The sequence below is a fragment of the Podarcis gaigeae genome, assembly GCF_964106915.1.
Source record: "Podarcis gaigeae genome assembly, chromosome: 15".
Classification (NCBI taxonomy): Eukaryota; Metazoa; Chordata; class Lepidosauria; order Squamata; family Lacertidae; genus Podarcis; species Podarcis gaigeae.
In genome coordinates this window covers 20,510,251-20,535,598 of record NC_139692.1, presented here as the reverse complement: position 1 = coordinate 20,535,598, position 25,348 = coordinate 20,510,251, and the positions used below count along the sequence as shown (strand labels likewise).

The 25,348-nt window shown below is 45.8% G+C and overlaps 1 protein-coding gene across 4 annotated transcripts in view; it reads right to left on the bottom strand.

Moving 5' to 3' along the window:
• The window catches only part of LOC310832326 (alpha-1,2-mannosyltransferase ALG9-like), a 32,301-nt gene that overhangs the window by 4,466 nt on the left and 2,487 nt on the right, over nucleotides 1–25,348 (bottom strand). For 2 of the 4 annotated variants that reach the window (XM_083714017.1, XM_083714015.1), the window contains exons 3-6: nucleotides 24,784–24,940; nucleotides 23,889–24,092; nucleotides 22,858–23,016; nucleotides 20,891–22,260 (exon numbers count right to left, since the gene is read on the bottom strand). In XM_083714017.1, the coding sequence (XP_083570143.1) occupies nucleotides 21,075–22,260; nucleotides 22,858–23,016; nucleotides 23,889–24,092; nucleotides 24,784–24,940 (1,706 nt within the window). In that variant the 3' untranslated portion in view covers nucleotides 20,891–21,074. Of the gene's footprint in view, nucleotides 1–64; nucleotides 195–1,996; nucleotides 2,145–3,062; nucleotides 3,193–3,873; nucleotides 4,029–6,421; nucleotides 6,545–10,347; nucleotides 10,454–11,073; nucleotides 11,162–12,190; nucleotides 12,327–13,801; nucleotides 13,891–14,931; nucleotides 15,003–15,656; nucleotides 15,792–16,100; nucleotides 16,240–17,676; nucleotides 17,952–20,890; nucleotides 22,261–22,857; nucleotides 23,017–23,888; nucleotides 24,093–24,783; nucleotides 24,941–25,348 lie in introns of those variants that run through there. The other 2 variants (XM_083714018.1, XM_083714016.1) reach the window with 2 other exon arrangements.

Genomic DNA, 25,348 nt, shown 5'->3' with positions numbered 1-25,348 from the left:
CAGCAAGCGTGTCCTGTCCAAGGTACCAGAGAGAGGGGGGGGGGGGGGGAGAGATGCCACTTACGTATCTGGAGGGCTCTTCCTGGTTTTGGTCGTTCATGTCTGTTGGAATGATGCGAGTGGCCATTGGTCCCTTGGCAAATGGTTTTGGCAACTGGCCCCTGAACTCTGATGGAATGAACTGAAGCTGCCAACTGCAGGGAGTAAGAGGGAGGGGGTGATATTAAACCCTGTGGGCTTTTAACTTGCAAGCAAAATGCCACAGCAATAACCCAGCAAGGCAAAGGCTGTGAACACAGCTTGGGGTTGCCAGCTGTCCGCTACAGAACAGCTCACCGTAATCTGCAGGCCACAAGATGAGGATGTGCTTGTGATTCCTTCATGGGTGAATCAGGATTTGGGAGTGGGGTGTGTGTGTGCATGTTCACAGTCCCATTATCATTAACTGCTCTTCATGTTACATATTCTAGGGGCTTCCCTCATCAGAGGGCTGCAGACCATGGGGAAATGGAATGCTACAGTTGTGACAGGCCATTGGAGGGGGGCAGTGATAGGGGGAAACGTGCAGCACTCCTGAGAGTGCAAAGAGAACAAAGGCCAGAGTCAGGAAAAGAGGAAAACAAACAGGCTCCTGTAGGTACAAAGCCTTGCTAAATTCACATTTTGCCTACAAGCGCCAAGAAAGTTTACAGCTCAGGTATCATTCGGAGCCCGTCTGCTGCAACAGGGTCAGAGCAACCCTGGCAGAAGGTGCTTCAGTGGGGCAGGAGATCCAGAAAGCCTTTTTGTCCTTGATGCTCCTTAACTCATGCTCCAGTGACTCCAAGAACACAGCCCTCGGCTGCTGCCTGAGCCCTAATCACTGGCAAGGCCAGAGCTAATCCCAGCTCTTGCAACGCTGCAGCAGTTTTGACGTAGTCTTGGGCGAGTTTTGTTCCTCTTAATCATCAATCCCTTGTGATGGTGTTGGGATTTAATGCCTCGTTCTCTTTCTCTCTTTTTTTAAAGGTGGGGGGGGGGAGAGATATCCATCTGGCGCATTATGGTCTAGGTACCGTTAGGTTATTAAACCCTTGAATTTACAGCTACAGTAACGTCTGTGCAGGCAAAGCTGCCTCAGTTTGAAGCTGAAGGGGCAGGCATAAGCGCAGCCTGACGTGAGCATCAGTGTCACCATGAAAAGCTAAATGCAAAGCTGTGCTAATCAGTAGCACACACAACACACCCAGCCAAAAAAAATCCCACTTAAAATTCTGTGTTCAGCCAAACCAAAGTACATTACCGTAGGAGCTGGATTTGGCCATCTGCACTACCTGAGCAAATCTGAATCATGTCTCATCTTTTGAAAAGTCATTTTCTGCAATTATTTACATAATGGATGCAGATGAGGGGAGGAGCAAGGAGCTCACAGAAGCTCCTGTCCCCTTTGTATTAGCCATGAGGCCTAGAAACCTTGCTTTGTGGGGGTTTTTTAATCCTGAAGTGGGTTTTATAGGAAACTGAATTCTGCTCCTAATTCCACATTTTGCATTTTTTTTTGCTGCAGTCCTGCAAAATTACTTGTTTCATAAATTTATTTACTGCTTGATTGTAAACAAACAAACAAACATTCTCAAAGCGGTTTACAAAAAGAATTGAGCAATAAATATATTAGTAAAAAATATATATGAAACATTCGAAAGATGAAACCTGGCAATAAACCAAAAACACATCAAAATTGCAACTTCAACACAACACAACACTGCCCAGTGTTTAGGTCACAATGTCCAGGTCCTCTCTCCATCTCACAGGCCTCAACACCTTCCTTTGATTCCTGCAGTGGCCAAAAGCAACCCAGTTCTCATCACCATCAGTGAGCCTGGGGAGCTTGGCCACTGCAGCTGCTAATGAGGTCCACCCAAGTATTTACTCCTGGTCTATGCACAAATTGGTTATCTATGGTGATGAACAACACCTGCATCCTTGTGGGATAAACCCTGTTTGTGCCTTGACTTACTTATCTGGCAGGAGGAAGCTGCTGGGGAAACGGTGCCATTCCTTCCCCACACAAACGTGAACTGGCCTCCCCTCTGGCACAGTGTGGATTGTGGGATCAGTGGCGATTCTGTGGAATTCTGGGTACAGGTCAAGGGGCCCATGGTAACCTAAGAGGAAGAGACACTGTAAGTGAAAAAAAAGGAAGAAGATTTGGCTGTGCCTTTGTGCCTAAACAATTTTAGGAACCCCTTCAAGTCAGCATGAGCTTCCCTGAGCTATGATAAACTGTGAAAATGCCCTTCCCTTGCACTCAACAAAGTGAACCAGAAATTTACAGTTTCGAAAATGCCTTGTAAGGAGCCAAGCCACTGGCCCATATAGCTCAGCACTTTATCTACTAGGGATAGAAAACCTCTGGAACTCCAAATATTGGACTACACCACCCAGCATCTCTGACCATTAGTAATGATGACTGGGGCTGATGGGAGTGGGAGTCCAACAGGCTCCAACCAGCAGTGGCTCTCTAACATTCAGTCAGAAGTCAAGACTCTCCCAGTCTTACTTGAAATGCCAGAGACAGTATCTAAACCAGAGACTTCCCCAGTTTCTTAGCCACTATGCCACACCAGCTCTTACGATAAGGCCTCTTAACTTCAAAAGGGGCTCCTGCATGTGCTTTGCTAAGCATCCTAGGTTAGCTACCCAATTTCAGAACACACCTGAAGGATTTTACATTAAATCCCAAAGTCTCTGGGTATCCTTAAATCAGGAGAGAAGCAAAAGGGGCAGGAGAGAAAGAATCAAAAGAGTTGTTCAAATCCCATGGCTACCACCAATATTAACCACCAGAACAGACCAAAAGGCCTGAAAGACTCCCAAAAGATAGCTACGCTCAGACTTTGGCAAATAGGAATTCCAAAAGTTCTGATTCAGCTACCAAGAATGCCATTCTCTGCAGATGGTCAGGTGTCTCCTGCTCCATGGTTTCTGGATAAGGGAGGAGTAAGCGACCCCTGAAATGCATTACGATGTTTGTTTGTCCACCTGGGACTAATAAGCAGCAGGGCAGCCTCTCCAGAACCAACCTCTGAACAAAGCTACAGAGCGCGACAATGACAGGAGCCCAAAGACAAAGATGGTCCCCAGGGCCAGCCAGTTTGAAGAGACCGTGTAGTGCTCCAGGCGGTAACGTTGAAATATGAAGTGGTAACATTTCTATGGAAGGGGAGAGAGAAAAGCAAAATATGAATGTCATTTAGACTACAACAAGGGGAGGGGGGAATAGAGCTCATTTCAATAACCCAGTGGTGGAAGATGGTGGCTGCTGCAAAGAAGCCTCTAACAGCCTTTCCATAAGATTATATTTCTGCACAAGTTCGGGAAATACAAAGCGGAATGGGATGGTGCAGCTGGCGCTCTCCAGATGCTGCTATCATCCCTGGCCACTGGGGCTGAAGGAGTTGTGGCTCAAAACATCTGGAGGGTACTGGGTTGGCAAAGGCTGCACTGGAGCATCACTGGGAGACAACAGTGTGGACTTATTTTGGTGCCAGCTGCCCACTTTTATACTTTTTTTTGGCACAACCCCAGACCAACTTTGTGAGCTCCCAGCCCAGGACTCCTGTGTGCAGCTGGGACCACAGGAAGAAAAAAGCTCCTTGTGTGTTCCTAGATAGCACAGATTCCTGCAAACCTCCCTCTCTCTCTCTCTCTCTCTCTCTCTCACTATTGCTTCATGCCAACTCTTGAGGATACATGGAAAGCTCATGCGTCAAGTAGGGAACTCAGAGCAATGTGGTGAAGGGGGGGGAACCACCTAGCATGAACATGGCTTTGCCTAGGTGTGGGCCCTCTCCACCTGCACCCACACTCAGCCATCGCCACCTCCAAACGCACCTGAAGGGCAGAGAGTCCTACAGCACCACATAGGCAAATGAGGGGGTAGATGGGATACAGAAACCTCTCTTCTTTGTGAGGCTGGCTGAAGAAAATCAGGATCCAGATGTACATGGGAGAAAGCGTCAGCCAGTAAGGCCGTCCCAGATTCTGAACTGAAACAAAAAAAAGGGGGGGTTAGCTCCAGGATGGGAGAGGCTCAAGGACAACCAAGGCATTTGGTTCAGGACCCCACCACACCCTTATCTTGGAATGCAGCACTTTGCTGTTTATTTCAGCTCTCTGTTGGGCTTTTGGGTGGGGAAATCTGATGTGGGCTTCACAGGCTGAGTACACACTATGCCTTTAAAGCACATTTGATGAATGTTTTCTCCCTCAAAGAATCCTGGGAAATGTAATTTGTTAAGGGTTGCTGGGAATTGTAACTCTGGGAGGGTGACCATAATTCTTTTAGGGAAATAATGAGTGTGCTTTAGCAGTATACACAGTCAGACATGAAGGCACTGTAACTCTGAAGACCACCACTGGCAAGGGAGAATCACTCCTTCATGCTCAGTTTGTGAGCATCCATCTGGCTGCTGCTAGAAACGGAAAACTGGGCTAAGGAAACCCTTGGCCTAATCCAGAAATGCCCCTCTTGCATCATCATCAGGCATGACCCAGCTTTATGGAGCTTGCTTTATGGAGCTCTGATGTGAACCCTGAGCTGCATAGGTACAGGGGCTTCTGCCATTTCTCCTCAGTGCCAGTGAAAGTGCCTGGTACACAGCTACTAAATGCATCTAAAAGCCACCCATCTTGGGCAAAGGTATATAATTAATTCATATACCTCAAATTTCACAAATAAATACTTTCCCAGAGCGATAGGAAAAACGAGAACAGTCTTTGATTTACCAGCTACCTGGTAGGTGTAGAAATTCATCCAAGGGGGAATTCTAAGGAGCCTAAGATGTTGAAAGAAAAATGTGCTTGCTTAGGGGCGGGCACTTCTAAAACCTCCAATGCTTTGTTACGGCAGCAACAGAGTACACCGAGAACTCTGAATGCACATTCTCTCTCTTGAAGGAAAACAAAACCAAGGCACCACCTCCCTTGTCTCCCCTCGAATGAAGCAGGAAGTCATTTATTTGGAAGTAACAGCAATTACTTCAATTTGCAAGGGCTGCAGAGGCAGCTCAATATATGTCAAAATCCTGAATTGCCCCCAAAAGGAAAAGCTTGGGGTGTTAAAGCAAATCAGGATTGCACAGCGCTTCACAAAGCCCATGGGAACAAGGTGTGCAACTGAAGGGACCCCCCCTGCCGCCGCTTCGGGACACAATCTGCTAAGCAGAAAGGCATGAAATGGGTAGTTACAACAGCCTCCACTACTGGGCTTGGCTGGCAAGAGGCCTTTATGTTTCCCACAGTGCATGCAGCGCCCTCTGCAAAACGTGAGCGCTTAGTGCATTCTAGTGGACATCCCTGGAAGTACAAGCCTTCACTACAGAGATGGGCAAGACAGAAAGACAAACATGGCCCACCAGTAGACCACTGGTCAGTATCTGGCAGACACCCCCCTCCCCAGGGCCCCACTGGTTCCTGGGAATTTTTTGTTTGTTTGTTTCAAAACAAAGAATGCTGGAGTTTTTCCAGAATAGCATTCCTTGTGCTGTTAAGCAGGCGAGCCTTCCCAGGAACACCTAGCATGAACAAGTTACGCCTTAACTATTTAGAGATCCGAAGTAATATGCTCCCACTTTTAAAACTAAAATGTGCAAAGAAGGAACTTGTGTGTCTGCCCTGTGGCAAAGCTGGGCTGCTGCCATTTGCAAGTTGTTTAACTTCTATAAATACTGGATAAGCAAGACTGAAGCTAGCAAAGAAATTATTTTTTAAAAAGAGTAAAATAAACATTTCTGAGGCGTCAGGGCAGTAGGGGACCAGGCAGGGGTTGTGGAGGCAGGCTTGATGCTTTTTCAAAAAAAGCAGTCCTGATTGGAGAACTGGTGCCCTTTGGTTGCACACAGCCACTGACATACAGAACAAGAATTTCAGAATGGGGGGAGAAGAAAACAGAAAGCAGCGAGGTTGCATAAGCAAGGCACACTTCATTCATGTTAAGTACTTATGCTCTGCTTTTAAATTTAACAAAAAGCTTCCAAGGTGAGTAACAGCCACCAGCACTAGCCAGAGAAGAAGATGCAAGGAGTTGCAGGCAGACATCAAAGTTCCTGCTCCCCAGCCTTTGGAAAGTCCTGCTCAAGCTCCACTTGGACTTCCAGGATTCCAGCAAAAGCCACCTCAAACTTCTAATGCTTTTCTGGCGGTCATAAGGGCTAGAATCCTACTTCAATTTTTTGTGGCGGGTAATAGCAGGTTCTCGGCACACGAAATTCCGCCTGAGGTTCCCTGACTGCCCTGTCCTTCTGTGGCTGCTCTGAACACTTGCAGTCAGGAAGGATTTGGCCAATTCCACCAAATGAAGTTGCGCTTGCAAGCAAGCTGTCGCCTGACAGTCATACCATAGCTTCTAGCTGAGCTCCCAAAAACACACCGCAGCACTCACCATGAAATTTCTGCAGCAGACTTTCCATGAGGGAGGTCAGGGGTAAGGCCAGGAGTGCCAGCACAAAGGCCATGTTGAAGTTCAGAAAGCCATTTATGAAGTAGAAAGACCAGGGCTCTGTACCTAAGGGAGGCAAAGAGAGAAGAGAAAATTGGGAGGGGGGGGGAAATGTTGCAAAGGTGTAATATTTCCATACAGACTCCTGAAGAGGGCTCGTGATGCCCTTCTGCAGTCAGGGCCTATCACTTGAGACAGAGACTCTCCAACGCAATAGCAAAGTTCTGGACCCAGCAATTCCTCAGGCCTCTCCAGAACATAAAGAGCAGCCCTCTAGCCAAAAGGTCCAGCAGATGCCTCTGGGAATCCCACATGCTGGGCCTGAATGCCACAACCTTCCCCCATGGTTCCTCCCCAGCACCCGTTATTTCAAGATATACTGCCTCTAGAATTGGTGGCTTCCTATAGCCATCAAAACCAATAGCCATTATATCCTCCTCACACATTACTTTTTATTTTTTAAGCTCCTTGTTTATTTGCTTGTTTTAAGTGTTCACCTAAGATGTAAATGTGACGTTCAGGTGTGAACTTTCATATCGGACAGAAATGTTTGTCAAGAGAGCAGGGATGAACTGCAGCTCACTTTTAAGGGGGGGGGGGGAAACAACCCATAGTAAACACAGGCTCCTTGCTCAGCAACACCTGAAATGACAACTGGCAATCTGCAAATTTCAACCAGGTAGCAACAGGTAGCAAGAGTCCAAATATTATTTTCCCCTCAAACCAGGTTAATACGTGCTGTAACATGCTGGCCATAATTATCATTGCTCCTTTTTCTTCACATATCAGCCTTTCCCCAACATGGTGCCCTCCGGAGGCTTCAAATTGCAACAGCCATGCTGGTTGGGGCTGATGGGAGTTGTTCTTCAAAACATCTGGAGGGCACTAGTTTGGGGAAGGCTGTCACACAGAGTCATGCAGAAAGGGGAAAGGGTGCCTTGCTCTTGGGGTCTTCAGCAATTCCAAGGCAGCTGACCTTCCCCCCACCTGCCATGGCAAAGAACGAACGGTTCTTCTTTCTCCTCCTCCACCCCTTTAATTCTTTAGCAAAGGTGCTTTCCCAATTTAGAAGGCTTGGCAGAGGGCACAGGAGATTCAATGGATTAGAATAGTTCTGGGGTAACGCTGCATTGCGTAGTGGAGCTATAAAAAGCACGCAAGGAACAAAAGACATCGCGGTTCCACCTCAATTTAGAACGATTCATCCAGCAGCTGGCTGCAGACAGCCCTGAGAAGCAGACAACCTTCCCGACTTGCTTCAGCTGATCTCTTCTTCTCCTTTAAGACCCATGGCTCTCTCAAGAACAAGGGCAGCCCCCCCTTTAAAGAGGTGCAGAAGGTTGCTGGAGGGAAAATGGGGTTTTCTTCACCCTTCCTAGGCCAATGTGTATTTGGGGAAGTCATGATCCCCAACAGAGCAAAGTCAACAGCCCAAAGGCCAGCAAGACAGTCATCTATTTGTGGGGGTTTCTGAACTTGCGAGTGAACCTTCTCTAGGAACAGAGGCCTGTACCGCCTGCTGCCTAGTAGAGACAAAAGTAAAAAGGATGACATTGTGTGTCTTTGCCTTGCTTTCGTCTCCTGGGGGGCTTCTTCAGTCGCAAATTACTATGAGCTTTTGTATCTTTGGAGTGGGGCTTGTTAAGTTTTAGGCCAATATGACCACCACGTTACCCAATACTGTTCTAGCACAAGGTAAGAGCATTGCCACTGCTATGTGGATTATCAAGCAGCATCAAAGAATGGAAGCTAAGAAGCACTCCAGTAATGCCAAGAGCCAAGGTCACACTCACTTTAGTCCTCATTGCTTCCTGAAACTAAACCCAAGATTACATTCTTCTCTTACTTCCTTGTCTCCATTTTCCTCTCCTCTGTCAATTGCTATGTTTCTGCTTCTCTTCAAAATTTATATCTGATCCACATTGGGCCTATGTTAGCCATGTCTACTCTGAGTAGGACTAAGGTAAAGGTACAGGGACCCCTGTCCATTAGGTCCAGTCGTGGCCGACTCTGGGTTTGCGGCGCTCATCTCGCTTTATTGGCTGAGGGAGCCGGCGTACAGCTTCCGGGTCATGGGGCCAGCATGACTAAGCCGCTTCTGGCAAATCAGAGCAGCGCACGGAAACGCCATTTACCTTCCTGCTGGAGCAGTACCTATTTATCTACTTGCACTTTGATGTGCTTTCGAACTGCTAGGTTGACAGGAGAAGGGACCGAGCAACGGGAGCTCACCCCATCACGGGCACTGGCTAAAACCCTTTAATCTTATCTTGGAAGTAGAAAGTATGATGCATTAAACCAGTTCAGGATTCTGCAAGGTGACAATGGATAATAAGGGGTTGCATGTACTGGATCAAAACAAGAGCATGGTGATGAGGTTTATGGGTAGCAAGAACAGATGAAAGCAGCATATCCCAAATTCCAAGGTGCTGGTGTCCCATTTTTCACAGCCTGGGTGACAAATATAAATTCCAGCCCTGAGGAATAATTACAGGAAAAGGAAAAGAGTCTTCTTTTTCTGACCATCAGAAGTCCTCTTTCAAGCCTTGTTTTGTTTCCCCTTGCAAACATTTAGCAGCAGCCATGAGATCTAGAAACTTGCTTTTTAAAAACAAAAATTAAAATGCCAGATTCCATGCCTGAGCATTGAACCCAGATGGATGAGGCAAACACGGAATCTTACTTCAAAGTCAGAACAAACAAACAAAATCCATCCAGACACATCTGACCTTGAGTCATCCTTGAGTGTGTGCCTCGGTGACACTGTCTAAACACACACGGCATTCTGCTCTTCATCGTGTTTCCAGGCGAGACAGTATTAAAGCAGCTCTCTCATTAGCATGAAGATGTTACATAAGCGTCATTCTGAGTAAGACACTTCAGAATTCACTGGTCCCCTGAGGACAGCAGAGCCAGCTCATGCTCATGCATGAAATGTGTAAAGGTCAGGCTCAATACAGTGACAGAGAGAAGAGGCTCCGAGGTCCAACAGTGATGTGTGTCTGGAATCATTGTGCAGAGATGAAGGACTCACAGAAGGACAAAGATCAAGCTGCTGTTACAGCCACAGCCACAGAGCCAGAAGCTGCAGTCTTACATACATCATTGCCTCCCACTCAGAGTCTGGGGAACACCTCCAAGACCTGGGATAACCACTGTCAGTACAGAGTAGCCAGTATGGAGCTAGCTGAACCCAAAAAGTATGACCCCAATGTAAGACAGGCCCTTATAAAGGAATAAATGAAGGCAGTAACCAACTCACCTGAAACATCTCACAGGAAACTAAATTTGCTTCCCAACCCGCTGCATAAATGTCCTCATTTTGGACTTATTCACCAGCAGTTTCAGAGAAGGTTAGACTCACTAAAACCCCTATAGTCCACAAATTCCCATAACTACATACTGCCTGCCTGCCTGCTTCCTGCTGTATATTTCAATGAGACCAGCTGTCTGCATGGCAGAAATCCCATTTCAAGTCTGCAGGTGGTGCATCTCTTTACCAAGGTAAAACATCTCTTCTTATGCTTCAGATTAAGTTAAGAAGTTCCAAACTAAGAGCAAGTTCAGGTGTCCCTTGATCCCTCAGAGGCCGCAAGACTGTATCAGCGACTCATGCAGTCTGCTTGAAGTAGCTGTGATTTTAAGGACTTGAGTTCAATCTAAGAGGTTTGCTCCCGGATTCCTTCGGAGAGGCTGCTGGGGCTTGCACAACCCAAGTGTTTCACGGTATGGCTGTAGAGGAAGCTCTGCAAACAGGGCCAGCTCTGGGAACAACCCATAAAACTGTGCACCATTATCACACCTTAGCTTTTGTGGTCCCTACCCAGCACCCCAAAATATTTATGTATGTCCTACAGGTGTGGACTCACCATAAAGATCCGGTCCATGTGGTGTGAAGACGTTGTACAAGACAATGTTGAGAGGAGTAATCACAAGCTTCCCATAGTGATAACTGTCAACAGCCACCAGGGGCACCTTCATTCAACAAGAAGAACACAGCTGTTTCTAGATTGTCTCAATTCCAGGACAGCACTTGTGTTTCCCACATTTGGAAACCAAGTGAAACAGCAGTGCTGACCAGAACTTAGGGCACAACTACAGGCTGTGGCAGATGCAAGGCTGACACTGAACATAGCATCCTCCCATCAAGTGTGTGTGCACATATACAGCACCCCCCCCCAAAAAAAAACCGCTGTAGTTATCACTTCTACCATGAAGGGCATTGCAGTGTATGTTGCCCTCCCACAGCCAACACATTATCTACTGCTGTCAAGGGAGACTTGTTGGAAACACACATTGTGAAGATGCCACAATATGGGAGGAGACATGAACATTACTGCTCCTTCCCAGGGTGCCTATTTTAGCCATAGAGAAAATACCTTCCTGTCCAGAAAGCCATGCAGAAAACAATGGGATATGCCCACATGACTTCACTGAGCAGAATACTCCTTTGGAAGGAAGAGTGGGGGGTCAGAAGTGCAAGAACTGTGGAAAAGAGACCCTTCCTCCTCAGTAACCCCTTTGGAAGAACTCAGTTCCCATTATACAACACTCCCCTCTGAGTTATTTCTCCACAAATAACTTGGAAAACTCACCAGAAACACTACTAGTGCGACCAGAAACCATCTCAGGAAGCTTCTCCACTTTCTTTTCAGGATGAGGAAGTCCAGGGCAATAGGAAGCCTGGCAAAAGGAGATGCCAAAAATATTCCCATCTCAACTTGGATTTTAAAAACATTTATCAGTTGACCCTTGCACACTCACTCTAGTCCTCCCCCCCCAGCCCCCCAAAACCAACCATGTGGAGCCCCACCCACCTACCTTTGAATATAATCCTGTTTCTAAATTAATCAAGGATGCAAAGGAATTCATTTCCCCCCCCTGAGAACAGCAGAGGGAGTAGGGAGTGACATTTATGAATCATGGGAATAGATAAATAGCACTGTAACACAGAGCAGCAAAAGGAACAGAGATTAAAAAAGCATAGTTTGGAACAATTTGGCTGGATAACTTTGGAAATAGAGGACAAAAAAGGGAGGGGTGCAAAGAGCGGAGAGAGGTAAGTTAGAGCAATCCTTTTGGAGTAATAGAGGGAATCCCCTTTCCATGGTGAACATAGCAGGATAAGAGCTACCTGTTATCTCTCCTCTCTCTTTTCTAGGGAAGCACTACTGCTACAGAAACCTACTTAGTGCCTACAAAGCAGTGTCTTAAGGTATCACTTGTGATGGCAGTATGCAAAGTTCTCTGCTCAGAATTTTATAAATCACATGGTGATATAATTTCTTAACTTGAACAATTCCAGTTGCAATAATAGCTGAATGCTTCCAGTTTTACTCTTAACTAATGGAAGCTCTCGCTAATTTTGACGGTACCTCCCACATATTTCTGAAACTTTCCTCTAGCCACCATGGGGCCTAGGAAGCTAATTAAAGAGTTTTCAATAGCTGAGTGTCACAGCACCTGAATGGAATGCAAAAGAACCAGGTTCCAAAACTCAACATTTACACTTTTTCAAGGAGCAACAATTGTGCAGCTACAATCCCAAGCAAGTCAAACATTGCAGCCCTGCTCACAGAGCTATAATAACCTGAGGACAATAGTGAAACTGATCAGTCTTGGAGAGACATCATTGCCCTTGCAGCTGGCTAGGGCCCACCTAGAGCTACCTGTCCCTGAAAGCTTCCACATTCCCCACTCCCTTTTGCTTACCCAAGTGCTGCACTGAAAGGCCAGCCCACAATGGCTCCTGCAGCCACGCCAAGGACCGCCAGAGAGATTTTATCCATGTACCACCCCGTCATTGCTATTACTGTGCTGTACATGCAGAAGCTGCTGGGGAGGAAGGCTGAAAAGCAAAAGAAGCAAAAAGGAATCAGGGTTTGGGAGAAAGCAAAAAGCATTCAGAGCCCCACAGATGACTTGGGGTCATTTCAGGACTCCTTATCAGCAGAAGATTTTCTCAGCACAAACCTAAGAACATGTGACATAGGAAAGGCGCTGTAGCTCAATGGGAGAGCATCTGCTTTGAATGCAGAAGGTTCCAGGTTCAGTCTCCAGTTAAAACTATTAGATTGGAAAAGAGGGGAAAGAACCCTCTGCCCAGGTTGCTGCAAGTCAGAGTAGACAGTACTAGGCTAGATGGGTCAGGGGCTGTACACAATGTAAGACAGATTGGCAGGGGTGGGGGTACTTGAGGTTATATATGAACCAACATAACGCTTGGAATCCTTCTGCTGGAAAAGGTGATTCTTAAGCAACCTCTTGCTAACTGGAGACTCATTCTTCATCTCTGGAAATGTTCTGCAACAGATGCCAAGATGCAGGGGGCTCAGGGAGCAAGGCAAGTCCTTTACTCCAGTTACACCTGAGGATCCAGGCTAAGTTCTCCAACAAATAGTGAGGACTCTTGCAGTAAGCAAAGTGAATGCCTTTCATGTTCTGATTCTACTGATCTTAAAACCAGAAACAGTCCTTATGCATTGCTAATTCCACAGAATCTGGATGCACAAAAGTCTGAACTGACTACCTAGTGCAAAATCCAATGTCCTTTTCAGAATCCTGAACATCTCAGTATTTATTTTGGTTACAAGTTTCTAGCCCCCATTAGTATGAAGAAAAGATTGAAAAGTATATGCCAGAGCTTTCCAAACTTTTCATGTTGGAAAAACAAATAAATAAATAATTGTCCAGCAGCACCTTATAAGACCAACTAAGCTTTCGTGTGCATGCACACTTCTTCAGAAGTGTGTCTGAAGTCTAAAGTGTCTATGTATCTGAAGAAGAGTGCATGCACACGAAAGCTTATACCAGAACAAACTTAGTTGGTCTATAAGGTGCTACTGGACAATTATTTATTTATTATTTTTTACTACGACTGCATCAGACCAACACCGCTACCTACCTGAATATTTTCATGTTGGTGACACGCTTTTTAGACATGCATCATTTCGCAACACCATAATTCAGTTTTACTAGAAAACCAGAGGTTAAACTAACTCCTATCCAGGCCTGGGAGGAGTGCAGGAAGTGTTCACACAACACACCTACACACTGCAGCCGACACACTAATGTGTTGCGACACACAGTTTTGAAAGCTCTGGTATATGTGAATGTTAGGTGAATCATTCAAACAGCATACAGGGAGCTGGAAAGAGAGAGAAGGAAAGATTTGCCTACACAGACCATATAATTCCCACCTCTCATGCAACCTCTTACCCATCTCTACCCAAAAATGCAAATTCTGCAGGAGAATATCCTTGCCCATCAAAAGTCAATATGAAATCGGTTCCTAACCCTCAAGCAATTCACTTCTTAACTCACCAGCGGCTGAGCAGAACATCCCAGTGCTGAGTACCAAGAATGCCAGCATGAGACGACTCACATGCAACCCAAATTTCTTGCACACGGCCCTGGGGAAGTAGAAGGTAAAATAAGCGCAGTTCCAGTGCACAAAAAGTCCCATGACCTGCAGAAGCCAAGAACTTGCGAGCACAGCAGACAACAATATGGACCAAAGGCATGGCTCAGAATAAGGCAGCTATGTTTTCAGACCTGTCACGTAACTTAGTGACAAAGCAGAGGTGTGTTTTATGCAGCTAAAGGGGGCTTAGGAGTCTGGGCTGGGAAAGACCCAGGAGTGGGCTAAACAGGCCAAAGACTAGCTCCAGACGAGGTAGCATCTCCCTCAACTAAAGCAGCCATCTTGCTCTGAAAGAAAATATATTTTGCAGAAAGCTTCCACACCCTTTGTAGCTTGTCTTGGCTGTTTAATTATGTAGTTTTAATTTATGCATACTGTTATAACATTTTTATGTTAACCACTTGGTGAGGTTTGCCAGAAAAGCAGAAAAAAAAATCTTACAATAAATAAATGATGAATACAACACAGCTTTAGATGTTAACGGCTTATGGGCACCTCTAAGGTACTAACATGACCTCTGGCCAGTTCTGTACTATGAATCCAGCTACCAGCATACATAGTACCAGGCTTTATATTTCCTTCTCAATAAGTCTTCTGAACTTCTCCATTCAACCCCTACCACCTCTGCCCCCTTATGCCTTTTTGCTGGAGTCTCCCAGCTACATGCCAGTTGAGACTGGTGTGCTGAGGGATACCAGAAGCAGCAGGTTTTGTACAGATAGCAATGCTGAATGGCAGCTCAATGGTAAGACTGTCTCATCTGACAGTTTAATAATGATTTATATCCTAGGCCAGCCTACAAAATTGCTCCAGCTCTTAAGATTTCTAACTGAATCAGATCCTTAAGGTGGCCTACAATGTAAGATATGCACACAGAAAACATGCCCAAGATCTCTAGAAATGTACTTGCCCAGTAGTTTATCAAGGCACATTTCTTATATGATGAACTGACAAATTCCCATTCAGTGACAGCTGTGTCAATGGTCATAGTATTCACAACAGTAATAGAGGAGGCACTTTCTGTACTCACTTATAAAAGTAAAGCTCGCAAACACAACTCAGGAAGGCCAGAAGACAGCGCAAGAAGTAGAAGATGAGAACCTAGGATGAACAGTTACAATTACAATGCTTGCAGACAGAGTCAAACCCACATACCCCTGTCCTTGTGAGTAAGGACTCATAAAGCCAGAGCTTTCACCAAGATGGACTTGCCCAGACTAAAAAAGAAAGGGATATTTGATTAACAAACAGAATGTTAGGCTGTTTTCGACTCCAGTAAACTGTGGGCAGACCCTTTGCAATGTGCAAACTGGGTGTCCCACACTGCACCAAGGATATAGGAGTCCATGTTAGCAGAAGGGAGGGAAGGAGGTTGGGGACAGGGGAAACTTGGGTGAGCCATGGAGGAAGCACCCAGCACATAGATGAAGTCAAGGTATGCCATGGGGGGAGGGGAATATCTTTCAGACTGAGGGCTACCCAACCATCTGAGCAACTTTCTAGGCATCACATACTAGCGGTAGGTGATGGCAGAGGTGGACAGAGCAATGTCTTTGTATTCTAAGCTAGTTTCCACACAATCAAGAGGCATTAGTTAAGTTCAGTGACACATTCCAGGCAGGCAAAAACATTCAAAGAGGGTATGACATAGGGCTGGTGAGGGTGTGTGGCCTTGGGTGATAGCAAGGGCCAGACAGAGAGGGCTGCGTTTGGCCCTGGGCCTGGGATTCCTGACTCCTGAAGTATACACATTACCTTGTTTGTTTGCAGAACTCTGGCGTGGAACAAGGCTGGTAAGGCATGGAGCCACAGGTATGCATAGGAGCGGATGGCATAGACAGGAGAGTATTCCCATGTCTGGAAGCCTTTACCATAAACAAGGTAGTGCATCTGTAGGACATGTTACAAAATCAAGTCAGAAGATGTTCCAATTCTCGCTTTAGTAAGATGTGTGCGCACACACACAATGCTAAAAGCTAAGCCAGTTATGAGCAAAAGATTAACAGGAAGAGCAAAGGATTTGCAGTGTCACCCTTAGGAAACATGAACCTGCAGGATCGTGATCCTGCATCACAACAAACCACAGGGTATACCCTGGATACCACTACTACTCAATTCAGGAGTGATTAAGGATTTGGGTTGAACATGTACCCCCTTCACACCCCAACAAGGCACTTCACAGACATGAATGAGACTCACAGGTTCCCAGTAGTTAAATGTCTCATCGCAGTCGGAGATGTTACTCAGCAGTGCAGCACAGAACCTGGCTGAGATTAGACACTTGAAAGCTGTAGATCCTTCAGGGGCCCAGACATGTCCTGCTTTGCTCCCAGACGACCTAGGGGAGAGCCAAAAAAAGACAGGTGTTAGCCCCATGAGTGGATGATAAGGTGAGGGGATTAGACCGAAGTGGCAAGTTGATTGAAGCTGAGAGAAGGGAAGGGTGCTCAGGGAATCATTCCAGATTTTAAAATGAAGCATTTTTAAACACCCAGAAATACTGCACACATCTAAAAATTCTCACTGTGGAGACGACTGCAGATCAATTCTCACTGATTTGCACATTGATCAGTGATTGCAGATTCTTCTTCTGACAAAATACTGATCGGCCCAAACTTTGGTTGGCCTATAATCAAGAAGGATGTCATGTCCACCCCACGGGTTGCTAAAGGTTCTTTTCTAAATACCTTCTTGCATGGCTGCTGGCAGGAACAAGAACTGTGTTAATTTCTTGCTTTGAGGCAGTATCCTGCCTTCAGTTCAAGAAACTATGTACAAGAATGCAAAGCTACACACACCCAAATGGGAGCCTGTGGCATTAGAGAAAAAGAAGTATGTCTCTCTGCTTCAGAATCCCCCATGAAACATCCCATTTATATGTGGAACAGCAACACATCCTATTGGTCTTGATGCAGTCTCCATAGAATTGGGGAGAGTCCCACAAAGCTCTTCCTCTGTGTGTGTGTGAATACTACTGACCCTGTCTATTTATATGATGCTGTTATGGGACATGTGTGGTTTTGTTTTTGTTTTTTTTGCAGTGCGGGGAGGCAGCTGAATAGGGTGAGGGAGTTACAAATAATAGGGAGACTCTATCCTCTGGACAATGTCCTCAAGTCTGCTTCATGTCTCCTACAGGATTGAGGGATGTGTTTGTTTATGCGTGTGGAATATGACAGTGGTGGACAGAGATTCAAGGGAGGGAGTTACACGATTCTGAGAGGTGCAATTTTTTTGTGGGAGCCCTTCTACTTCCAAGCAACAATCTGTATCTCAACATGGCTTATATCCATGATGCAACACAGCATTTTACAAAGCCTAAAGCCAGTCAAGTGTCTCCCACCCCTGCTCCACTTCCTTTTTCTTCTTCAAATTTTCAAATTCATTTAATTTTTCCAAATTTTGAAATTTACAATCATCCAACGACCAAAACAAAAAGAGAATTCCATAAATTCCATTTCCAAAGCCCCACAGCTCATGACCCTTTGAGCCCGACTCTTAAGGAAGCTTCCCTCAGCCCAATGCCCCCATAAAATAAAAATTAAAAAGTCAGGAAGACCCTAGTAATTCAGGCGCCACAGGACCCACCCCCACGAGTCCACCTCGAAAGGAGACTTCCCTACCTGACCCTCCCTCAAATTCCTCGAGGGGACCCCATTTACCTCAGGCAACCCTCCCCCCTATAAAGTGTCTCCGTGCCTCTAAGTCACCACCTAATGGCAGCCCCCCCCCCCATATCCTCCTCGCTCACCCCACCCCATTATCTGCCACCTACTCGGCTTTGGTCTCCTCAGTGGCCGGCGGGGGCGCTTCTTCTCGCTGGCGGGAAACGGCAGCCGCCGCTGCCGCATCCCCACCTCCCCCTCGAGGCCGCTGCCGGGGCCCCTTGGCCGCCATGCCGAGTGTGGGCACGAGAACGGCCTCGACGGCAGGCTCCTCCCGGCAGTCAAGAGAGGGACACGTCAGAGCTGAAGGTGGCGGTCGCCATGATGGGTCCGGGCAAACAGACACGCGCAAGCGCAGTCTCTTTCCCTGCTGGGGCGCCGGCGGCCGCTAGGAAAACGTGTCTCTCCCTCTCTCAGGGCGAGAAGACTCTATAGAAAGGAGCCGCAGCTGTTACCTTATGCATTCTCAGACTGTACCACTTCACTTTCCAAGTGGGAGGGTCGCTTTTGAACGTGCCCTTTCATGTTGTTTATTATCCCTTGTATGTCATCAGTTAGCAGAGAAATGTTGAGCCTCTCGCTGATGCGCTAGTTTTCTCCTTGCAGGGATGCGGGCTTTTTTATCTACATATATAAATGTGAACGGGAAGTAGTATTCAAAAATGTGACCCCTTCCGTCTTTAGCAGCAAAATCCAGAATTCCACTAACTCACCAAGTAGGGCACTGCTGTGGGTGGCTGCTCAGGTTTTCCACGTGGTGCATGCCATGGCTTGCTCCCTTCCCTCTCGGGCTGCTTACAGCTGTACCTTTAAAGCACATTCAAACTACAACTTCACCCTCAAAGAATTATGGACACTGTGGTTGGCTATGAATTGATGGAAATTGCAATTCAGGGTGTGGTAAACTACGGTGCCCATAATTCTTTGAGAGGGAAATGTGCTTTGGATGTGCTTTAAAGGTATAGTGTGTACTCAGTCTCACACCCTCAATGCCTACAAGGGAAATGCCTCAGCTTTAGGGTGCCCTTGCTATCCTGGACATGTTTTTACTCAGAAGTAAGTATTTATTGAAGTAAAAACTGCTTCCAGGTAAGTAATTGAAGATTGCAGATGCGCACACACAGCTGGCAACTTGAGCACAAGATGGTAGTTTTACAGTATGCTCCAGTTGCACAAATGCACTCATTATCTCTCCCCACTCAGCACTGGCAGATAAATCCTAGAATTGCATGCCCAAAGTATGTAGGACTTACTGCTGAGTAAAATGTGTTCAGGACTAATACTTACCTCACTAACCTCCCTACCCTCCTGTGCCTTTTTTAAATTAACACCCATTGTGTGCCTTACAGTTTATTTTGTGCCAAGAGTGAGTCTGTGGCTGAGATTCTACGTACATGCAAGCAAGACCCATTTTTTTGGGAAGAGACTTGCTTTCCAGTAGATTACCACGACTCAGGGTGGTTTGCATTGCCTAAATTTTATCTGGATCTTGCATACCAGCCATCATTACATGATTTTGCTCTTACTGCATTCAAAAGTTTTCCACACTCCACTTGAAGCAAACCAATGAACAAGGGGGGGGAATAGAATTTGTCTCCATCTTTCATGCATGTTTGCTGAAAAGTGCATCACCCTGTTCCTATGTATTTATTCACAAGCCCCTCTGAATGTAATGGAGCTTACGAGTCTTTATAAGCTTGCAACAACGCTATGCCTGTTTACTTGGTCGCATTCAGTGGGGCTTATGATCTGTTTAGTATTACAACATTGGCAGTAAATATCACTGTATGTGCATCTTGAATTCACCAACATCACTGTGCACCACGTGTGCCAATATGAAGCAGGGTAGCAGAGAAGTGACTGCATTGGTTTTAAATAAGACCTGAGCTCATCCCAGCTTGTGAGCATCCAGACTGATTGGATTAGTTAAGGCTTGGCTGGCATAAGACCCATTCTCCCTTCTTCCAGCTATCCTGCACAAGCTTAGCAGACTCAAAGGGCTCAGGATTCTCTTATTTTAACCAAAGAAACAACTGTGACAATCCTCTCTAAAAATAAGAAACAGCACTTGCTGATTTAGGTCTTTGCCAGACCTGATTATAAATATGTTGGCATTTTGTTACTCATACTCTTTGCATTCCACCACCTAAAGATGTGGGCATGGCCGAGTCAACATGGTGACATTGCACAGCAAGGTTGGGAAACCTCAGGCCTTTGGACCAAATATGCCCCTCCAGGCCTCTCTACCTGGCCCACGGGACCCTCCCCAGTCCACACCCCTCTCCACTCCTGCTTTGCACCCTTCTTGGGTGTTTTTGCCTGGGTGAAATGTGCCCTTGAACTCTAATCCTGCTTCTTGCTTGCCTGTATTGTGGACAGGGCAGGGCATGTGTGAGAGAAGAAAGTAGTTGATTGTACAAAGGTAAAATTCACCTTTGTTGCTATACTCACTTTTGCATCTGCCCCCCTCCACACCACTAGCATGTGGCCCCTGAAAGGCTGTCCAGAAAGCAAAGTGGCCCTTCAGCTGAAAAAGTCCCCCCACTCCTTCTGTAGTAGAATTTCCTGTATAGAAGCTGCTGTTAATGTTGCAGTCAGCACTTTGGACTCGGATGAGGGAGGCCCAAGGTAAAGTCCCTGGCTCAGCCACAAGCCTTGCTAAGTGAACTTAGGCCAGTTACCATCTCTCAGCCTAGGCAGGTTGTTGTGATGGTTGAATTGTGTGCATTGCCATGAGCCTGTCTGCAGGGTAGCAGAACTGAAATCTAACTTCTTTTTTAGTTTATCCTAAAGCCTTTGCAGGAATTCCAATTCAAAAATATTACCTCTTCTGATATGCAAACTGAACAGCTTAACAAGGGGTCAGCAAACTTTTTCAGCAGGGGGCCGGTCCACTGTCCCTCAGGCCTTGTGGGGGGCTGGACTATATTGGGGGGGTGAACGAATTCCTATGCCCCACAAATAACCCAGATATGCATTTTAAATAAAAGCACACATTCTGCTCATGTAAAAACATGCTGATTCCTAGACTGTCTGCGGGCCGGATTTAGAAGGCAATTGGGCCAGATCCAGCCCCCGGGCCTTAGTTTGCCTACCCATGGCTTAACCCTATGTACTTTACAGTTACATCTCCAGCGTTTCCATTTATGCCATTCCAAATAAGCAAACGAAGAGTGGATGGGACTCAATTAAACTGCCTTGTATTATTTTCTCTGACCAGCTACAGCCTCCATAAGCTTTTGAACGGGAGCTGGATACAATTACATCGGCCTGCAATGAATAACCTCTTCCAAAAAGAACTCACTGAGAGTGACAAGAGTTAAACAAGGTTTATAAAGTGTTTGACTTTATTGCCTTAAATAGGAAAATAGAAAAAGGTGGTGTATGCACCACCTTCAAGCCCATCCAGCCTTTATAAAAGGCTTGCTACGGTTGCCTGATGTTAACACACACAGCTAATTTGAATTAGGGAGTCCAACAAAACCTGTCTGCACAGAATGATAAAGAACTACCTAAGTGTCACATGCAGACAGCGCTGTATTTCTTTCCTAAGGTTTATCTGCATCGTTGCCACCTGCTGGCGACTCAGTGCTTTGTCACAAGACTGGTAAGTGATCCTGTAGCAGAGGCTGGTTTGCCCTGTGCCTGGGTGCCGAAAGCTGTCGAGCAGTTGGATAGACACCACTGATTCAGAAGACACACACCTGGCAATGGCATGGAGCTGGGTCTCATTAAACTCTTCTGGTTTCGGAACCCAGAAGCTGACGTCATGAACGTAGGAGACCGGGTAGAGGGAAAAGCTCTTGAACGGACCTAAATGCCCTCCTGCAAACTGATTTAGGAAGCGCTCGTCAGAAGTCCAGAGCATGCGCCAGTCAAAGATTTCACATACATGCATGGCCAGAAGATCAAGGTTCAGCGAAGCACAAACAATTTCTCGATCAATGCTTGTAGGCTGCCACGGCGTTGTACTTACGGTCCCTACACAAAGTTTATTTGGGTCTGGGTCAGAAGTGTCAGGGGTCACACTGAAAAAGTACTTTGATTTAAGGAGCTGAAGTTCAGGATTCGCAAAAGTATTTAGCTGTGTCTTTGGCTTGTCCGCTGTACAGTCTAGCTTGAAGCCTGAAGGCTGGAGCAGAGCACATAAAGTACTTGTAAGGTTTTCTGCGAGGAGCTGGCTACACGCTTCTTCTGTGCCCTTATTAACCACACAGATAAAAACAGACTCATGAAAAATGGGCAGAGCATGAGCAGAGAGCTTGCATTTCCTAAATGCCAGCCCACTGAGGACCAGGAAAGTCCCCAGAGGAAGTTCTCTGTCTCGTACAGTTCTGTGAAGAGAAACAAGAAGGGAAGGTCGGAGACAATAATGTCCAAAGATCCAATCTCTTTCCCAGCTGATCAAGTTGACACCCTGATCTGTATCATCCCAGCCAGGAAAGCCAGAAGGAAAGGCAAAGGCCTCTGTATCCGCTGCAGTTTTATTAACCACAGACTTGGCTTTTGGGTTATTTTGGGCAGCAGGAACCATCCAAGTGGCATCCAGAGTGGAAGAAGAGCTGTGACGATCTTGGAACATCAAGGAAAGAGAAGCACTCACTTTCTGAACTGGGAAAGACTTGCCAAGCTCATCAGTGAGCTTTTCGTTTATTGTTCTTATAGGATGTTCCGAATTTGTATCCAGGAACCCCCTATTTAAAAACAGGGAAAAAACAACAGAAAGCAATATTCTTAGGCAAGTCATTAAGCTCGGATTTTGTATTTTAAAGAACAGCACTCTGTTCATGTAGCGCCAAAATGTGCAAAGGAGCTATATGATCCTTAGTGAATTTTGCAGGTGGGAAGACCATCTGGCAGCAAATATTTCTTCCAGATGATCCAAGGCAGACAGGACTATTTGTCTTTTGACAGCTGGAGCCCCCTTCCAGTAGTAACGGCAGCAGGATATTGTATCTCTAGTAGTTCAAAGCTACAAAGAGATCCCATGAAGCAGAATTTGAATGCAGCTTTCCCCAGGATTTGGATTCAGCAAACATCCATTAAACCACAATATATTTTATACATTACAAACTTTAGATTAAGATTAGACTGTAACGCCAACCATACCTACGCAGAAGTAAATACTAGTCAATGGAACTTGTATCAAAATTAACATTGTGAGGACTGGTCTAAAGATCACCCCAGGGCTAAGAAAATAAGATGCCTACTGAATTTTCCACAGCCCTCAACCGAGTGACTATGCTGTATATTTATTAACTTCAAACGGGTGCTGAAACTCAGTTACATACCTGTTAATCTTATCTAGAAATATCTCTGGAACAAGGAAGGAAACCAACGTTCCTTCCAGTTCTGTTTGACAGATCATAGGCTTGGGATGCTGAAAAGGCACACTCTGTGTGAATATGTGATTCAAAGCTCCTTCTACATGAAAAGGTTTATCCTGACTCCTGCAAACAAACAAGCCAAGAATGATTAAATAGACACTCTTTATTTGCACAAGCATAAAACCAAACTATGCTGAGCTACATGATCCACAGTAAACCAATTACAGTGGTACCGCTGGTTACAAATGGGATCCGTTCCGGAGGCCTGGCCGTATCCTGAAAAGTCTGTAACCGGAGGCGCCCTTCTGTGCACGGACGCGGTGTGATTGAGCGCTTCTGCACATGCGTGTGGCATGCAGAGCACTTTTGCGCATGCATCCACAGCGAAAGCCGGAAGTATATTACTTCCGGGTTTGCCACGTTCACAACCCGAAGTTTACATATCCAGAGGGATATAAGGAGAGGTACGACAGTAGATTCAGGGCCTTGGCATAAATGCCAGACTGGCTGAAAGTAAATGGTGGAAGGAAGGCATGGGAAAGTACTGGAGTCCTGACTCTTTCTCCAGCATCTCTGTAGCACTGAACTGGAGATTGAGATCCAATCCATTCCCTCTATCAACTAACCTGATAGAAGTCCTGAGAACCAAAGACAGTTAAAATGCAGCCTTCCCCATCCTGGTGTCCTCCATGAATTTTTAATTTCAACTCCCATTACCCCAACCAGCAAGGTCAGTGAGTCAGGGCTGGTGGGAGTCAGCAGTCAAAAACATCTGGAGGGCACCAGACTGGGAAAGGCTGGTATAAAATATAGCACTCTTTCTGCTAGAGGCAAGAATCTTATACTGCAACATTCAGCAAAGAAACTTCCTTGCTGTTTCTTAAACACAGAGGCAGCTTCAGAAGCAAGAGTAGATGCTAATATGCTGGTTACCATGGCAACACCCACAATGACATCTGGAATGCCACCATCTGCTGTGCTGTGCTGCAACTTACCTGTAACCTGTACATTTATATCCACAAGCATCCCCGATGTTAAATGGATGAATGTCGCTCAAAATAAATCCTGCCTCTGCTGCCATAGCCACTACTTGCCAGCTGTTATGCCATTCCCTCACAGGCTGGTCTGCAGGGGTACCACCCTGCCCTCTGCAAAGTGCCACATGGACCTCGCCTTTCTCTGCCAGGACTTTTGCACAGCTGGAAAAGGAACAGAGGAGTGATGGGTAACATTCTTTTGTGCCTGAGGCAACACTCTGCTGCCTTCTTGAGCTGCTTCCAAGAAGTCCTTGGATTGTGTTGCTTTTAGCAATATTTTAGGGGGTGAGGGAAGGATTGTGAGAGTTGCACTCTGAGAGGGGAAAGAGTGTGCTATATGACTGGTTACTGTGCTTGGGCAGGTATGACAAACTTTCAGCAAAAGAAAGATTACAAAGAGAGGGAAACACATAGTGCTTATATTTTCTCACTGGACCTTATCAGCTCCAAATAGGATCTTTATAGTTCCTCTAACTGGAGGTGCTGGAAAACTTGCAAAAATGAATAGGAACTCCAAGGCGCAGAATTATTAGTTCTCTGCCCATCACCTCTTGCATGAAAACCCTGGTGCATTTCCCCTACTTATACAGACCATCTGCTACCACACTGCCTCGTTGCACAAAACAGCCAATTGCAACAAAGCATTTATTTGTATATAGTGTTTAAAAGAAAGCGCATCAACTAAATATGCCTGCCTGTATAAAACCAGAACATCTGAACTTAGCTGGCTCACATTTATATCAATTTTATATTGAAGACAGGTTTTGGTGTTAGGTAGCAACATCAACTGAAATTAACACACACTACCTTCCCAGTAACAAGAGTACATTGACATGGTTCATTTTGGCCTCACCTAAAGAAAAACCTGGCAAGAAGCTCCCTGTTCTTTTTCACTCCAGCTTTTCTTCCACAGTGGGGGAAGTTGAAATAAATGCAATCAAATTTCCAATCAGCTGGCAAAAAATGCTCCTTCAGTTTTGTGCAGTCAACACAAAAGAGAACTTTAGCACCTGGAATGGTAAAAGAAAAATGATATGTAAGATACTAGGAGATCATGCAATACACACTTTAATGGGCACTTTAATGGGCACTTGAAAAAGGCAGAATCTTTATTATTATCATTACCTTAATGAGACACTGCCTGGAAGGGTATTCCCAATGCAACAAAGGTAACAACTGAAAGCAAATTTATATATTCTTTAGGCTTGAATTTGCAGGGTCCTCACCCAATACCCACATCACAGTTCCTTGCTTCAGGACAAGGTCTTCCACAAATTAATTCACCTAAACCTGATTGTTGTGCCCACAAGTACACAGCAGATACAATAAATAGCTTCAAGTGACTCAAGAAGCAAGTCAAGCTAGACTGAAACATGATCCTTTCCAGCTCTCTAAATGTGCCAAGAATGTAGATGACA